The sequence below is a fragment of the Orbicella franksi genome, chromosome 3 (assembly GCF_964199315.1).
Source record: "Orbicella franksi chromosome 3, jaOrbFran1.1, whole genome shotgun sequence".
NCBI lineage: Eukaryota > Metazoa > Cnidaria > Anthozoa > Scleractinia > Merulinidae > Orbicella > Orbicella franksi.
The window spans coordinates 4,306,769-4,325,430 of record NC_138147.1 but is presented as its reverse complement, the minus strand read 5'-3'; the positions used below and the strand labels follow the sequence as shown (position 1 = coordinate 4,325,430).

Genomic DNA, 18,662 nt, shown 5'->3' with positions numbered 1-18,662 from the left:
AAGGATATAACCCACGCCGCCGTTTGGCAAACCAAATCGAGTATTTCCTGGACGAATACGATTATTATAATTTCGATCCTGCAGCCACGATGGTTTGTCAGTCCCGTAAAGGAAGATCAAAGAAGGAGGCGAGTTTGAATACCAACAGGCCAAACCCGGCAGGCCACGAGAGGAAAGTGTTGACCAAACTTCAAAATACCGAGAAGAAGAGGAAGACGGCCACTGTGAGAGCTTCTAGGAAGTAAAGAAAACCGGGGAAAGATTCTCTACCTGAGAGGAGACAGAGATTTAACAACATTATCGGGACGAAGTTATTGTTACACGTTTAATTTCCTGTTATTAATGTATGGTGAATTTGATGGACTTACCGCACGTAGCGTTTCATTACTTGGTAAACACTGATCACGTGTCTAGGGCGAGCCATTTGCTACGAAGTTGAAATCCCGTGTTACCATGAAATAAACTTACTTGCATGTCAAACGTCCATGTAAAAATTCAAATAGCGAACTAGCTATAAGTAGCCATGGACTATTAATTTGTGAATTTTCACTTTGTGAACCAACAAAACGTGAAATAACCTGGATAGAAAAGGTGTAGTTTGAATGAACTTACATTTGTGTAAATTTAATGATATTATTTGTTTGTTATTGAAGAATAACCGAGCCAGGTACCTGCTTAAGGCACGTGTTGTTATAGAATTGTTTTTGAAACCACGGGAAATAAATGATTGTTTTGAAGAAGTATATGAGAGAAACTTTTCATTCCAATGTAATAAAAATGTTCAGTAAGTTAAGTTGTTGCAGTGAGACTTAAATGGGTTGGGTAACTCCTTCAGTAAGAATATAAGTGTTAATGGTAAACAGCCAAGCCAAAGCGTCAGTAATATTTAATAGCATTTTTCGGGGGAAGTGGAGGAATTAGTGGGAGACAACATCTACGATCTTCTTTTCATTAAAATCGACCTCTGTTTACAGGTTTTGAAGCAGTTCGTCCACTGTTTCTAAATCTGGTTGGAATTTTGAATTTTTGGTTTTTGTGGGGGGAAGAAAATCGTAGACCCTCCCGCAGAACAATTCTCGCAGCAAGGACGAGAAGCAACAAAAATCTGAACCCACATTATGACGCCGGGTCCGAGATTAGAACCCGGTTCACATCAGTGGGAGGCGACTGCTCTCACCATTGCATGCGCCATTACTACTTTCTAATGTCTCGGAGTTAGATGCCTGTACGTATGTACTTCTATGGCAGATACCTTCCCCGAGACCTGCAAAATCATCTCCTTCGATGGCCTGATTAACTGAGAGTGGCACTTTTGTTGCTTACTCCAGCGGAAACTGAAAGCGCATAGATGATTGAAAGGTAGTGCACAAAATCCTTATAGCTGTAAATAACTTGGCAGAAACTCCCAAAATGATCGCTATATTTGCACCATGTTGCATTACAACATTATCATAGCAGTCAACCAACGTTAACAAGTTTTCTTTACACATACACTGCATGTATTTTACATGTGACTAATAAGCAGCCTCTTAAAACGCATCAATCATCGCATTGTTTTTGCATGTGAATCTTCAAGTGACAATAGTTCTTTTTTTCTATTTAAAAATGGGTAAAAAATGCAAAAATAGAAAAGCTATCCACAACTTGGCAAAATATCCCCAAAACGTCAGTTTAACGGCACTTACTAACTTGGCAACTGATTAACGTATTTGTTTAATTTCATTGTTTGTCTCCGAATTAATTTGTTCTTATATTTTGGTCACGAACTCATTAAACTAAACTAAACTAAAGTAAACTATTTCACGAGGCCACCACGTGACCTAGTCAGTCATGGTAAGGGTCGCGGAACAAAACGGGCAGGCGATTTCAAAGATTTGACAAATTTTAAGGATTTGTATGCTGATCACAAAACTTGGCAACTTTTTTGCATACAAATCTTATTAGTTTTTTTTAAACAAGAAATCGCCTTAAAAGAAGTTACATTTGGACATCGTGGTCCTAGAGTCCGCAACATATAATTTTCCCCTACTCTTTCCATTTATGGCAACCGATCACTAGAGTATTAGCCTGCATGACTGACAAGGTCACGAAACAGGATTCGGTAAAGCTCTATAAATTCTTTAACTGATTGTTGTGAACTTTGATGGGAGATTTTAGTATTGGATAGGTCTTTATCTTCGCAGTTTATTGTTTGTAGTCATTGTGCGAGTTTTGTGACAAAAGGTACCGCAAGTTCGCACGTACAGCCAGGTCAGTTGGCCCACGCATCAGTGCTTATCGACGGAAAATTTACGAGGGTGTTGCTCGTTCGTCAGAAGAAGTACGACCCATAAAGTTGCATACCTCTTGCATAATCTGTGCCGAGCACCCCAATATGGTTATAGGACCGATTAGGTGGTTCATTCACGCGAGCCAACACGCCACGATTTCCGATTGTGAATCGGAGCGATTTTATCTGCTCAAGCATTTTCCCATCACATTTGGGCGAAATAGGTCTGACAAATCGCAGTATGGTAAGAAACGAAGTCTTAGAGAACCCTGTAATGCAATTCCCAAAAGTGTTCGACATCTTTTTGGCTGCAATTAAAGCACGTTGGCAAACAGTCAGGAGATAAAGAAGGATGTCAGTTAGTAAGGAAAATTCAAAAGTAAACTACCTGAAATAATTAAATAATTGTAATACTGTAATTAAGAACTAAAATAATTAAAGGACCATGAAGGAGAAGACAAGCACCACAGCTAAAACGGCCAAAGTGCAGTCGAAGAAAGTTCTCCGCCACTGAAATTCACATTTGGTGAAATCTTCATTGGGCCAATAGCCTCTCAAACAATCGGTGCAAGTGAAATCATCTCTGACAATCTGATTATAATGGCAAGCTGAGCAGGACCAGCAACACTTGCAGTTGTCCTTTAAAACCCGGATGTGACCGGGAGAGCATTGGTCGCCACAAAAGGACTTTGGCACTGTATGATTGATCCACCTCAATCCAAGATGATTGATATACCATGCGCTATCCCAAGTACCTACATTGACAAGACTGTTTACGGATCCATTTGATTGCAAATGAATCAAAGAAAACATGTTCTCCTTCATTCGCCACTCACCGGAGAACACCTTCCAGTTCTGACTGTACAGCACATCAAGCACGAGCGCCAGACTTCTGGAAAACGCCGCTCGATCAAGTCGGTGTGTGCGGGATTGAGCCGCCTTTTCGTACGCATGTGCGAGCAGATAAACACTATTCATGGACGCTTGGATTTCCTCTTTTCTTCGTTCAGACGGCGAGTCAAGCGTTCCAATGTTTAAACAGCTGCTTTGACCGCCAGGACTTTCAACAACGTCGTTAAATTCAACAGCATCATCCTTGTCGTTGAAATAGTTCCTAAAACCCTCCATGAATGGAAACTGAGGGATCAGGATGAGAGTATCGTGTAGAGTACTGCCTTGAAAACAGTTCACGTTCTGTTGGTTTGCTAGCATCCAGGTGAAATGTGGAATAGCCTTCTTGTTTTTGAAAGCTGCAGAACGAAATCGAAGGACACTTAGCATAATTGTTAGCCACTTCGAGACAAAAAGAACGTTCATGAAATGTAAACAGCACGAAATAGAAATTGAAACAAAAGACTATCGGTAAAAAAAAGTTTGAAGCAGTTAACTGATTGACTGGGAATCATTTAAAAGCAAGCAAAACCAGTGGTCAACGGAGAATTCTGATTTTGCATGACGGGAAAATGGACTCAGAGTTTTGACAACTGGGTAAATATTTCCCAATGGTGTATAAAACTTGGCAGTAGTTTGCATTGAAAATGCACCCAAACAAGAGTTTTGCATATTCACCAATGTTTTCTGGTTTATTCTTGCGTCGGTCATCATAGCGCAACAATCAAACTGGCTGAGTAATGTCATCACTTTAGCATGAGTGATTCTTCCCTTCAAACACGTGTCAGCGAGTTTTTGCAACTGCCGGTATTTTTTCCCCTTTTAACGTGCTTCTTGCAAAAGCACGGTATTCAGTTAACAATAATTTGCTTTGTTCATTTACTGGTTATTTACGTAATCACTGGCAAGGTTAAGGTTAACATTTTTTGCTTTGTACTAATGCTGTTGGTAAATATCATCAGATATTACGTATACCCCTGTTTCAAAGTTACCATTATTTGTTTTCCATACAATCTTTTAAAGGTTCAAACACAATTTGTACGTATCGTGTAACATACTGCAATTTACTGCTTTGTGTTATATTTAATCCTGGTGTAGTGAAATTTAAATTCTAATGAAGAGGAAATTTGCCAGGTACCAGCTAATGGTTAATGTTGGACCCGTCTCGGTCACTGGAATTTAGCTGCTGATGAAAAAAATTCTCAACATTTTTTACCATTTGTCTTGTATTGAGTGCGTCTCAGGCGATTTAGATCTCCCACTGAAAGCAGAAATACTCCGGGTATAAACTTACATTGCAATAACTCTTTCGTTTCAGCATCTCCCATGAAGACGATAACCGCAGTAGATTGAGGCTCGGTCGACAGTTTCGCCAGAACGCGCTCGAACCGAGTAGAATCCGTTTCCCCAACAGCAAGTCGAGCAGTAACAGCAATACACAGCTTTTCGATGTTCGATATTCGCAAAAAGATTTCGTAGTCTTCTCGATTGTTAGTAGAATATATCACCGATACCGCACTCCAAGTAAAATATTTGATGAGATCTGCAAGCGCCCGAGCCTTGTAGAAACCAACTGATACTGATTGCAAAATTTCATTCGAATTCTGAGGCACACTCCTTCCCAATTCTCTTCCAAATATTATTTGTGGCACCTTAAACAGGCCTAAAAGGGTTGAGGCGTCCTTATTTTGAGAGGCAGATATCACGCCGAAAACTTGTTTGATATCGTCCGAAGCATTGTCATGCCTCGATGAGGATATCTCTACTGTTTTCCCGTAACTGTTAGCAAGGTCAAGAGCTTGCTCCAATGCTATTTGTCCATCATTGCAAGTATCACGAACTTTCAGCGTCAAGGACGCATTATAAAGCTGCCTGTTCCATTTTCTGTTGACTTCCTCAACTGCATATTTTAGTGCGTTCAACCATAAAAATCCTTTTTGGTGTTTCTGAGCCGATCCACATCGTTGAAGTTCGTCCTTGACGTGGAGAGGCAAAAGGGCGCCAAACGCAATCTCCCTCTTCGGAGACGAAGAGGCTTGTGAATGCTGAGCGAAGTACAGATTTTGGCTCCCTAAAACACAAATTAAAAACGTAACAAAAAAAGTGATGATGACTAAAACTATCAACTGGCGTCTTTTCATGGCTGCGTGCAAATTATTTTGTTTTTATTCTTATGGGTGCTAACGAATCGTAGCAAACCATCAAATTTGTTGCACTTCTGGGGCTTGCACAGGTAAACATTCATTAATAAATGAGTGTACCAAAAAATATTCAAAAATTCGACCAATTAAAAGACTGGACATGTTTATTGATTTTGGAAAGATGCCGAAAAGCAGGTGCCGCGGTTTGATGTTTGATGTGAGGAAAAAAGGCGATTCTTTCCTTCCCTGTAATATGTAAACTTAATTTTTTTTCCCCTGCCTCAATCCTCCCCGTTCATATTCAACGAGTGCAATTTCTCGCTTGCCACGAATAAGTCTAATTCTATAAAACAAGGATTCGATCTCAGTATGAAATTTATCTATTCTAAGCAAAACCTATAAATATAATGGCCTAATAAGGTACAAAAACAAGTTGGAGGCACTCATGGCAAATGGGAAGACGGAGAAAAACGAACATGAAATATTTGGGCTATTTATTCATGATACGCCATTGGTAACGCAGCTCTTTTCAAGTGATTTTGTTTCTTCAAAATACGATGTTTCACTCGAATGATATTTATTTACTTCCGATCCCTACCCTTAGCTTGACAACTCTCATGTCTTGCTCTCGCGCGAGACAAGAGAAAAGTAAGAATGACAAAATCAGTACCAAACATGTCCATTATTATGGTTTTGGAATGTCTTATTGCTCCCTAAATTTGTCTTATCGAGATTTCTATCCATTCTGAAAGTAAAGCATCACCAGGTACACTCCAACGATAACACAAGGTATGTACCAGTGTTCCCATGTTTCTTGTTTCTGACATCAACATGTTTTCAGTGTTGCTTAAAACTTAAAAGTATTGGCAATTTTTACCCCAGCAGAAAGGTGAGCACACAGCAATCACAAGCTGATACAAGCCATCTTATAAAAATTTACATACAGCAACAAAGTGATAGTGCGTCACATTTCAATCCTCCGTGGGAAAAAAAGATGGCGACTAGTACATTTACCCATAATCCTTAACGCACGAAAACCTTAACAACACGTACAAAACATACGGAAAAGTTCTAAAATCTTCAAATCTAGCATACCCTACGTCATTAGTACAGGGGCGAATATTGCAATACGGCTTTCCTTGTGCCTAATAGGCTGTGTTAGGCTCGCATGGCATCGCGCTAAAATGTGCAGCCGCCATTTTTTTTCCTACTGAAAACTGATGCTTCGATAATTTCTCTGTGATTTCATCATTTGGAATCCGCAGTCTTCCAAACCAACATGGACGGTAGTCACAACCTCAATTCACAATTCAATCTCTTAAACATCATTATCGGAATAATGATTACTTTTGGTTTACATCCAATGATATGATTCCTCTTTCGTCAGTAAAAGTCGTGGTAAAATATAACGCATCGTCATCATATGAGGGACGTACAAGGAATGTTATTACCACAAGCCAAGCGTTGTTCAGCTTGAGTGACATAAAGCAATCGTCTGTTGTCTGAAAGCTTGTCATTGAACAGATGCTTACTTTGCAGAAATCCTCTGTTTGGCGCCAGCGAAGCACGGATCAGACCCTGATTAGCCTTTGACGACATGAATTTGTGACATTAGTTCGATATATAGGGACATTACCAGCGTTATTAGTGTTACTAGCGTTACTAGTGTTGCTAACGTTACTAGTGCTACAAGCGTCACCAGTGCTACTATCATTAGTAGTGGTACTAGCGTTACTTGGGTCACTAGTGTTACTAGCGATACTAGCGTTAGCATCCGTCTCTTTGTATTTCTCCGTTGCGATGGGAACAGGCTTGCGCACTCTGAGAGGCGTGATAGACAAGTCATGTTCACGTGACATTTCAATGAATGATTGACAGATCTTGCCATAATCTTCAAAGCCGACTTCCTGGGGACGTACAGTAGAGTCCACCCCAGTCCTTTCTAGAAGTTCCTCAAGTAACTCCGGTTTTCCGGGAAAAAGGTTTCTGTTGAATGCCAACAATAAAGCAAATGACATGAGCTGTAAGTAGTTGTTTCAATCTCAACACAACAAACGGTAGCGCAGGTCTCAGTTTGGACATGCCATAGAGATTACAGAGAACTATTCTAGGATAAGTTTGCTGCGGAGAAGTAGCTCCAGCTCGGAGCAATCTTTCGGGTCCGTTGACCAATTTCACCCGAGAAACAGCTCTAACATCTGCGCACCTCAAGTACTCAGCACAATCTGCACAAGTTGTACAATCGTTAACAGACCACAAATCCGAGTTTTCTCCGAGCAAATAATCAATGAGACGCAACTCAGTTGACTATCGCAGATACAAAACGAGGATAGACTCTAAGTGATCGCATATATTTGCCCGAGAAGTGAAGCCGGCTTCGAGGGCAAATATGCTAGTTTTAAGAACATCAAATTTCCAAGGGGCAACTATCAGACTGAGACATTCTATTGTCTTTATTGCTCACCACTAAATTATCTTCCGCGCGCTAGTTCAAAAATCATATTGAATTATTTTCAACTTTTATAAATGAAAGTCGTGAAAGCCAAATGGAAAATTTGAAAAACAAAACAGGCAAGCACCCACTAAATAATTCAGATAAATCAATCTTTCATATTTTTTTTTCCTATAAGCCCACTCGTTTAAAATATTTCTCCTACTCCCCCCTGGATGGGATGCTAGTCCATCACAGGGTTACCTCCAGCATTAAGTTCACCGGTACCCATTTATACGCATGGGTAGAGAGAGGCACTATGAGAGTAAAATGTCTTGCCCAAGAACACAACACAATGTCCCCGGAGCGCACTAACCATGAGGCCACCGCGCGTCCGCATTGTATAAGTATGCTAGTAGAATTCTAATAATGTGATTAATGCCATGGGTGAATTAATTTACCGTAATGAGTTTCGAATGGTTTTCCGCTTCTCTGAGAAATTTGCTTTCACTACTTGCTCCACAACAACGAACGGAGCGTCGATAAGAGGAGTTACTCTCGGCACAAAGCGTAGCAACATAGCGTCAACCTGCGAGAAAAAAACGCAATAACTCAGAAAACAAATAAAATCTATTTTGAGAAAATATTACTAACAATACATACTCTGTAGAACTGAATACAGTTTGAACAATTTATTTTGCTAATTTTCCAACGGAGAAAAAAAATAAAGTAAAATAAGACAACAAACAACCAGACAAAAACAAAAACAAACAAAAAAGATGTCAATGTTTCTGTTAAAACACCTGTTAAGATTTGGAAGAACTCGAGCCTGCCGTGGAATCGAATTTCTGCAGCATTTCCCTGTTTCCTAAAGTTTTAACCTCTCTTCCAAGACTTCCACCCGTGTGTCAACTCTAACTATTTACAGGCACGGAAAAATGTTTCAAATGATGCAATGTACAACAGTTGTTGTTAAAAACTGCTTGCAAAAAAACGAAAATCAAAAGAATTGGCCAGAACTAGTAAAACATGCTGAGTTGGACAGCTATGATCGAATTAAAACAATACGATTCCTGGGAGAAGTTTCCAATTGCTAAGTGTTCGAAAGTATTCATGATTTAAAGCACTTCGATATTCAAACTATGATATCGATTGCAGTCAAATTCTTTAGCAAACGCTTGTCATATTTCTGTAAATCAGTTCTCTAGTTCAATGCCGTTTGGGGAAGTCATCACATGATGCCATGACAATAAAATGATAAATATGACTACCGACTTTTGATCGACAAGAACTTTTGTACAAGCGTGTGTAAACAAGGCGAAATTAATTACGTTTATTTGCGGAAGATATGGAAAATTATTTACATAGTGCGCTTGAAACTCTCGAGAGACTGTTTTTTAGCTGCTACAAAGACTGCCTTGAAGCATAAGACTAAACAACTACAATATTGATTGAGATCTACTGATCATTTGCTTTGAACGCTGGCAAGAACAGATTCAAAGCAGTGCTTGCTACTTCAGCTATTTAACACATTGCATGAAGACGAATAACTTTCTGATGATTTCCCCAGTTCCTGTTTTGGTCAGTAACAGCATTCTTTTCGTCATTTCGTTACTCTTGTTTGCCCAATTGCAATAAAATAAATGTAAAAGCCGTGTACTTTTGTTTAGATTTTCTTTTTAAACGACTACCCCAACTGCGTGCCATTCAAACGCAAAACAACACGAGCGTTCTCTGATAAGCTTTAGTCCAGCTTAAAGTTTGCTGATGGAGCACGTTGCCTAGCAACCTCGCTGATGTAAAATATTACTTAGATGCGTCCAAAATGTTTCCGAAGTAACTATTTGCTTACATGTAGATACATGTATATATGTGTAGGATTTGGATATTTCAGGTTAGACACATGTATAGAGTGAAAATTCAACTGCACTGAAGTTCTAGCAGCTACATGTACATGTACTTAGTGCGGTTTGGTGTGTCTGTTTCAGTCCAATATTCATCTAAATGCTCTTTAACAACCAGACACGACTAAAAGTCTAGGTGTCTAACGAACTATTTGATATAAATTGAAACATCTCAATACGTAACTTGATTTTGTTGCATATTAAAAAAAATAGTCAAATCACGGACACTACTTCTTTAGTCCCTGCCTTTTTCTCCGAATCTACAGGTGAGCAAAATTCATCAGTTACATGACAAGGCATTAGGGAAGAAGGTATAACGAGTGCCTTCTTTCCCCAGCTCGGTGCCAATACAGGCAGTTCCTGCAGTGAGATAAATGGGCATACGGAGCACAGAGTGCTATAAGTGTCTGATTTTAACAGTAGATATCTTTCACTTTCCATCAAAGCAAGCGAGTAAACACATTTGTAAATGCCCTCCTTCTATTTTCTTGTACCTTTGGTTCTGGCACAAACACTTTTCTTGGTATCAAGTAAGTCTTGTTCACCTCACACAAATACTGTGTCATGATAGAGAGTCGTGTACATTCCTTATCTCCAGGGGGTGCCTGGATATTCTAAAGCCAGGGAAAAGAGTGATTCGTTAGTGATAACTTTAATAAGAACCAGAGAATGTACATGTATGTAATACTTATAGAGTAAAAGGCAAGTTGAGCTTGTGGTTAGTTCACGTCTGTATGACCATGGCCTTGTGTGGTGTAATTTGTTAAGCTAGCCTTTGTGGATGTAGATTTGTTAGAGGGTGTCAGGTTCACAAAGTGTGCATACTCACAGAGACAAATGAAACATGAGGGAAGGACAAATGGAATGAAAACAGCAACCACTATCTGCAAGTGGAAATAGCCGTCTAAAAGCTTACTAAAGAAATGTCTTAGATTTAAATTTTAAAAAAATCCATACTTAATGGCATTAATATACAGATACCAGTATGTATACATGACTACCAGCATTTTCCACTCTGTTTTAAGCTTCCATGTGCAAATAAAAACAATCACAGTACCACATGGATCACCAACTCTGAAACTCTGAATTTTATCGCGGTGACCATGAAATTTTTGGGTTCCAATCTAAGATTTCTCCCAGATTATATGAATTGACCACAAAATTTTAATATATATGTTCACTGCTACTTTATGCTTCTAACAATACCGTGTACATTCTTTCACTCACATCAGCTACTTCTTTCTGGAACACAAGTGCCATAGGTGTCCTACCAAAAGTAAATGGCCCTGCTCTCTGTGGAATGGCTTCCAGCCATTGCAGGAGAAGGGGGATTGACACATTGAATGGGAGATTCCCCACCATACGCACTCCTGGAATATCTGCATATCAAAACACAGGAGCTATAATTAATAAAGATGTGGAAAAGTTTAAGGTATAATAGTTCCTTTAATAGACTGCTCCACAAAATAGTCTCACAAATAACCCATGGACTGATTGTTTGGGAGGAGCTGACTGATTGGGGCAGGAGCGTGGAGTGAAAACACGGTACAAGCAACCTCCCCCACTCCTTGTATGCCTTCAAACTAACATTTGTGTCCAGTCATTGTAGCTTCAAGTTATGATCTGAAATAATCATGCGTTTTACATTGCAATGCAATTATAATCAATATTTAATTTATCCCTAGTTTGTCGATAGCTTGTTAAGCACACAGGAAATTAGAATAAACGTAATTAAAGATTTTGTGTTACTGACATCTAATTCTTTGAACTAACAACATTGAAATAAATTTATGCAATATTCTATTGGGAATTATACATAAAGCCAAAGACTTTTGTACCATTAGACTCCCACTTCACCATGTCAGCTTTAGGAAAAGCATCAGGGATGTAAAACTTCATGATATCAGCATGATGTATGCTCAGTCTTCCTCTACTGGCACTTTCAAGCATCTAATTATAAGACAGCCATATAGAATAGCATGAGAAAGTATCACATCTGTAGGGATGGGACAATATAGTTTGACAGTTGCTGAGAGCAGTATTTTCTTAGGCTTTGTTCAATAATGGAAAGGGTAGCATTAGAATTGAGACTTAAGGAGCACTGGCACAAAAAAAAATCGAATACTGCTTGTTGAAATACAGTAGTGCAGATAAAAATGATAAAATAACAAGTGGCATAATTCGTGTGGAAATTATCACCAGCCTGACAGGTATAGTTACATTGGGTGATTCCAGAAAATAAACATACCATACCACGGGTGGCATCTTGGAATTAAAAGGGAGAGGGGGTTTCTTGGACTGGAATTCTGAAGGCATGGGGGGGTAATGCAGTTTGGAATTCCAAACGCATGGGGGGGTTCAGCTCTGAATTTCCACAGGCATCTGATAACTTTTCCAGTTTGTAAGTCATCAAGCATGAGCCGACCACTGAAGCAGGATAAAGATCGATCAGGCAGGTGCTAGCGATCACACAGAAAAGTGAGCAGATGGATTGTGCGGCAAGCTCCACATCAAAGAGGCATTAAAGTTGCTGAATTAGTCGATAGATTAATAAAATATAAAACAAGTCTGTGTTTCTTTCCAAACTACAATTGTTGATCCATGAGAGAAACTCACACTAGTCTCTCGTTTCTGAATGGAACGCCTGACAGATTTGTAGGCAGCATTACTAGTGGTCAGCAGTCCCTCAATGAACGCAATTTTCAATATGGCAGGTGAAGGCACATCATGAACTTCACTTTTGTCTTCCACAGGTATTAATATGATCTACTCTCCTGAAAATATGAAGTTAATGAAATGAAAACAAAAAGTTTTATTTGGTGGTAAGCAACTTCAAGACAACACTTATGGGAAAGCTACAGTGTACCTTTATTAAACGTTGACAAACTTGAGTTGCTTGTTTACTGGACCATTAATTGTGAGCAGAATTTTCTTGGATGGGGAAAAAAGTGCAAGTTTCCTGTTCAGTGGAAGTTTTAGGCAGTCAAACAGGATCTGAAAAAAAATCGAAAATTCCGGAGGGGAGGAGGGGTTAACGATTTTGGAATTTGGAGGGCATGGGGTGGGGGGGTAGAGCATTTTGGAATTTCCTAAGGTAAGGGGGGGTTAAAATGTTCATGCCGCCCATGGTAGGGTATGGATATTTTCTGGAATCACCCATTTGAGTACCTCTAACGATGGAAGAAATCTCCGGTCAATCTCAATGGCAGCGACATGCTTGGATCCAGCATGCAACAGGGACCTTGTGAGAGAGCCTGGGCCAGCTCCCACCTCACACACATGGCAATCAAAGACATCAGCAACTTTTGCAATCTTATCTATCAATCAAAAAGATAGTTAGAGTATCAGTGAAACGTGGTCACCTTTGGAGATTTCTGCCCTGTCACCTACATGAAGGAAAACCAGCATAAAAATAATGGAACGCATTAGTCATTACATATACCCGTGTATGTGGACTTCACACCGGTGAATCAATCAATCAATCTTTATTTAATTTGTCCTAAACGCATCTGGGCTTTTTGAGGAGAGCAGTTGCCTCTCTGACGGCAAACAGGCTTGATACAAAATGGAATGACACCATCTAGTAATTATGACAACCCTTTGCAGCTTTCAAATACATTAACATATATAATCTTGTGTGCGTGCCCCATCTAAGTTCATGACTGCAGAACTGCAATGAGCAAATCGCTCATAAAGCCTACCTACAGCACATAACTATATAAGAAATTGAGTATTGATTCTTGGCCTGTGATTTTTCACTTGAATATTTAATAACTACTGAACCTAAATTTCTTTTATTTTTCCTCGCCTTCCTTATCAAAATTTTAAATGTTCTTACCTGTAACGTTCAGATCAAGAATAAAGTTCTGACTAAGTTGCTTCTTTGCGGCTAGTCCATACAAGCGAAGCAGGTCCGCAACCTTCGGCATCGGAGGAAGGCGAAGAGGAATTGGATTAGCAGACATCACGGAACAGAGTTTTTCTTCTTTTTATCTGTAATACTCAAGCTTGGATAGAAAGGAGACAGGACGTTAGGCTTGTTGTTGCAAAATTAAATGACTACTCGTGCTTCTCCGTCCACCATGTTGATTTTTTGTCTTCATGGGCAATACCGCTGACATGCGATTCGTTCCCAGAGTTTCTCCGCCTCCTCGGTCAACAATTTTTGAGTTATTTTTTTGTAAAAAAAAATACCTCTTAGTCGGCGCGTCGGGTATGTTATGGACGGGTCAATGGGTGAGTGAGTGAGTGAGTGAGTGAGTGAGAGATGTATGTATGTCACACCAATCAGATTGGATCTACTATAAACAGCCAATCAAATTTCTTGTTGTAAAGGTAAATGGTATGCGAGAAGATTTGATCCCGACAGAGTTCAGAACGGCCATATTTATTCTTCTATAAAAGAGGAGGAAGTATTCATATATTGGGTTTACTTCGACATTTTCTGTTGGTTAGGCCGAGGATTTTAGTTAAATAAACGAGATGAGCCTTGAGGTTTGAAACAGTTCGTGAGTTAGTAGTATGCAAATGCAACGAGATATTTTTATTTTTAGTTACAAAGGTAATTTGATACTTTTGTTTTTCACAAGGAGTAAATTCAATTAGAGGTCACGAATCGTCGCGTCTAGTTCTTGGGACATGTTTTAGAGGGGACGAGACTTTAGATTTGAAACAGTTCTAACGTTTACAATAGTAAGTGCGGGTAACAATTGCTTTGTTCTTGTTGCATGCAAATATAACGAGACATTTTTGTTTTTTAGTTACAAAGTGTAATTTGACACTCTTGTTTTTCACAAGGGAGTAAATTCAATTAGAGCTGACGAATCGTCACCACTCTTTCCCACGAGATGTTTGCTATCTTTAGTAACAAATGGTAACTTAACACTTTTGTTTTTTATATTGGAGTAAATTCAATTAGAGCTGACAAGTTACCGGCTATTGTTTCCAGGAAATTAAACAAAAAAGAAGCTTTCGTTTCTGGACGGTTTTTACGTCTCTGCAGTAGCAGTTTAATAGTTTTATTTGATGACATTCATTTCAGTCCGATATTTTTAAAGGTAAAAAGTATGAAAACTGTTCAGATGTTCTTTGAAGACTGCGTGGCACCAAGTTAAAGTGCATTTAATTAAATCAGACTTTCAACGTGTCAGAGGTTTTTTTTTTTCTTTCTTTCTAGTGTCGGTGAAGTTGTGTAGTGTTGTGTTGTGCTGTGTAAAAAGGTAAACTTACGACTTGCATAAAATGCGAAAAAGTCTCTAAATTAACTTGAGTATTTTTGAGCAAAAATTTCTCTTGGGGGCTGGAAGGGTTATGTGATCGGTAAGCGAGGGAGTTATGCATGTGCGCGTGTCACACCAATCACGGTGCGGGTTGTATCAAAGAGCGAATCAAATTGCCTGTTAGAAAATAAGATGGTATCTACATTAATCTGGAAACGTGTCAGATTACTGTAGTTTGTTCAGTCAAACATTTTATGGCTTACTATATATTTAGCTATCTTACCATGACCGATGTAACATCGCAACCAAAAAAACTTGTCAAATTAACCAAATCATTACTCTACCATGAATGTTTCTATCTCCAAAACTTCACAGAAAAAAAATAACTCTTGCCTAAGTTTTGAATTGGTCGTAAGTGTTCTTAGTTTTGCAATACGAACCACTTAGATCATCACTGTGTTTCCTCAATAGGAAGCTCGGGCTAGTTCAGTGACAACTATTCATCACGTGGTCTTGGATGAAGGAAGGAACAGTGATTGGTTCCCTGAACAGTCTGAATTTCGCAATACGGAGCGCTAACCGCTTACGAATTAGTTTCGGCGGATTGCTTTTTCAACTGAAACATTCAATATAATAAAATGACACATTCCTAATTGCTATTAAGTGGAAATCATTTTTGGGTTATTTTTTTGGGAAAAAAAAATACCTCTTAGTCGGCCTGTCGGGGTATGTCATGATGGACGGGTCACTGGATGAGTGAGTGAGTGAGTGAGTGGGTGAGTGAGTGAGTGAGTGAGTGAGTGGGTGAGTGGGTGGGTGGGTGGGTGGGTGAGTGAGTGAGTGAGTGAGAGATGTATGTATGTCACACCAATCAGATTGGATCTGCCATAAGCAGCCAATTAAATTTCTTGTTTTAAAGGTAAATGGTATGTGAGAAGATTTGATCTCAATGCAGTTCAGAGCGGCCATATTTATTCTATAAAAGAGGAGGAAGTATTCATATATTGGGCTTACTTCGACATTTTTTGTGGGTTAGGCTGAAGATTTTGTGGGCGGGGTTGATAATCATCTGCAACTAAATAATCAGTCAAAGAAACATAGTGTTTGCATATAACTACGAGCATGTGATGAAGGGTGAGCTTTTCCCATCAGATAAGTGTAATTTTTGAATTGAGTCTACTACTAGGTTTAAGATGTGAATGAAAAACAAGATGATGTGGTTTCTATGATAGGATCAATTGTATTTTAGGGGGGACGGAATGCACTACTGGGAATGTGAAGAGGTTGTGATCAGGTTCAAATCGTTTGCGTGTTTTATTGAAACCTAAATATTGCTGCAGAGTTCGCAATGAGTGTTCCGGGCGTGTCGTTAATTTCAGCATCCATTGATAAGTTTCAATGTGAAAAGCGAAGAGACTACGATTAATTTGGTCAACCGAACTAAAAGATCTAATTCTGTGACGATTTTACAATTATAATGGTTCTTGTTTACTACTGGAATGAGAAGATACGTTTTAATGAAACTAAATCTTTTCTCTTGAATGTTATCAAGGTTTTCGCTTATTCACATGAATAACCAACACGAATTGTAGTTGAAGAAAAAGGAATTTTTTTTTTATTCAAGATAACTTAAGTGAGGTATATGAAGCCTTGAGCGTTTTATTGTATTAAACACAAGGACTGAACGAGATGAGCCTTGATACTTGAAACAGTTCCTGAGTTAGTAGTATGCAAATGGCACGAAATATTTTTGTTTTAGTTAGAAAGGTAACTTGATACTTTTGTTTTTCACAAGGAGTAAATTCAATTAGAGGTCACGAATCGTCGCTTCTAGTTCTTAGGACATGTGTTAGAGGAGACGAGACTATTTAGATTTGAGACAGTTCTAACGTTTACAACAGTAAGTGCAGGTGACGACTGTTTTGTTCTTGTTGCATGCGAATATAACGAGATGTTTTCATTTTTTAGTTACAAAGGGTAATTCGACACTCTTGTTTCTTACAAGGGAGTAAATTCAATTAGAGCTGACGAATCGTCACCACTCTTTCCCATAAGATGATTGGTATCTTTAGTTACAAATGGTAACTTAACACTTTTGATTTTTTATATTGGAGTAAATTCATTTCTGGACGGTTTTTACGTCTCTGCAGTAGCAGTTTATTTTTTTTCTGATGGGCATTTTATGACATTCTTTTCAGTCTGATATTTTTAGAGGTAAAAAGTATCAAAACTTCTCAAATGTTCTTTGAAAACTGCGTGGCACCAAGTTAAAGTGCAGTTTAATTAAATCAGACTTTCAATGTGTCAGAGGCTTTTTTCTCTTTCTTTCTATTTTCGGTGAAGTAGTGTTGTTGCGTTGTGTTGTGTAAAAAGGGTAACCTCACGACTTGTATAAAATGCGAAAAGTTCTCTTAACTTGAGTATTTTTGACCAAAAATTCCTCTTGGGGGTTGGAAGAGCTATGTGATCGGTAAGTGAGGGAGTTATGCATGTGCACGTGTCTCACCAATCACAGTGTGGGTTGTATCAAAGAAAGAATCAAATAATAGCCTGTTAGAAAATAAGATGGTATCTACATTAATCTGGAGACGTGTCAGATTGCTGTAGTTTGTTCAACCAAAAATTTTATGGCTTACTATTTAGTTATCTTACCATTGCCGATGTAACATCGTGTGTACATCATAAATTCCCAGTTTCTTTCTTGCTGTACATCGCAACCAAAAAAACTTGTCAAATTAACCAAATCATTACTGTAAACAGTTTCATGAATGCTCCTATCTCCGACACTTTTAGTTCACAAACAAAATAATTCTTGCACGCCTCTCGTGCCTATGTTATGGGTTTTGATATTGATATTATCTAATTTGAACTGGTTTTGTGGAATATCAAAACTTAAAAACACTACGATCATTGCTGGAAACAGAATAAGACCGTGTTATTGCATGACGATGTTATAGCGGAGTTTCGGCGGCCCGAAGGGCCGCCAAGCGGAGCCCCATACTCATATAGGAAAGAAAAGGAAACCCATGAGTTGATTTTCTCATGGTTATCATGGCTAGCGGTATTGCTCGTGGACGCGTACGCACGACAGCGACGACGACGACGACTGAGTCGCGCAACATGGCGGCCACACTCCAAATAATAGGTTGACAGAGACATGCAGCCATGGTTTGCCGTGTACTTCTTTGATATTGGACATCCAAAGTTATCGAAGTTATCGACATTCGAATTTATCATTATTATTATTATTATCCATGTCATGATCAATTGGCACCTGTCAAAACAAGGTATCCGTTGACCAGTATTACGTTACCTTATCGTGGGCTCAAGTTTACAACTCGCGTTACAAAACTCAAAACAAAATTATACCATTTCCTGGGTTAGTTTAATTTGGCTCTGAACAACCCGGCCCAGGAGCTACGCTTTTAGGCTGGTCTAAATCTATATATTAGCAGTAACCCATCGAGCCAAAATATTTTGGTTGTCACGTAATTGTCCGTACGTACCTTCGTCCGTACGCACCCTCCATGTAAATCAATGTGAAATGTCACTCTACAACAACCTAGTTCCCAAGGCTTTTCCTTTAGAGATCATGAGGGGGGAGGGTTAGAGCATACATCTTTGCTATTGGGTATCTATGTTATATTCAATTTATACCTGTCAAAACAAGGCATGCACTGACCAGTATCACTTGACCATATCGCAGGCTCGTTTTTAGAGCTCATTGAGGTCACGTGTTTTTTTAAGTTGACCACTGCCCAGGTACAGGTTTTCAATTGGATCCCAGGCTCAAGCAAGGTTAAATTG

The 18,662-nt window shown here is 39.0% G+C and overlaps 2 protein-coding genes across 3 annotated transcripts; both read right to left on the bottom strand.

Moving 5' to 3' along the window:
- Positions 1–728: 728 nt before the first annotated feature.
- LOC145480763 (metabotropic glutamate receptor 3-like) lies at positions 729–6,900 on the bottom strand. 2 transcript variants are annotated; one of them, XM_081459088.1, is made up of 3 exons: positions 6,834–6,900; positions 4,455–5,231; positions 729–3,519 (listed from the first exon to the last, which is right to left on the bottom strand). In XM_081459088.1, the coding sequence occupies exons 1-3, from the start codon at positions 6,898–6,900 to the stop codon at positions 2,705–2,707; spliced, it is 1,659 nt and encodes a 552-aa protein (XP_081315214.1). In that variant the 3' UTR covers positions 729–2,704. The 2 variants fall into 2 exon arrangements, with proteins under 2 accessions (XP_081315214.1, XP_081315213.1); XM_081459087.1 differs by lacking the exon at positions 6,834–6,900 and having other exon boundaries at positions 4,455–5,424.
- Positions 6,873–14,564, bottom strand: LOC145480766 (dimethyladenosine transferase 1, mitochondrial-like). The gene is made up of 7 exons (XM_081459090.1): positions 13,475–14,564; positions 12,805–12,953; positions 11,475–11,586; positions 10,864–11,015; positions 10,131–10,250; positions 8,194–8,321; positions 6,873–7,287 (listed from the first exon to the last, which is right to left on the bottom strand). Exons 1-7 carry the CDS (start codon positions 13,599–13,601, stop codon positions 6,873–6,875), a joined length of 1,203 nt encoding a protein of 400 aa, XP_081315216.1. The 5' UTR covers positions 13,602–14,564.
- Between the last annotated feature and the right edge of the window lie 4,098 nt (positions 14,565–18,662).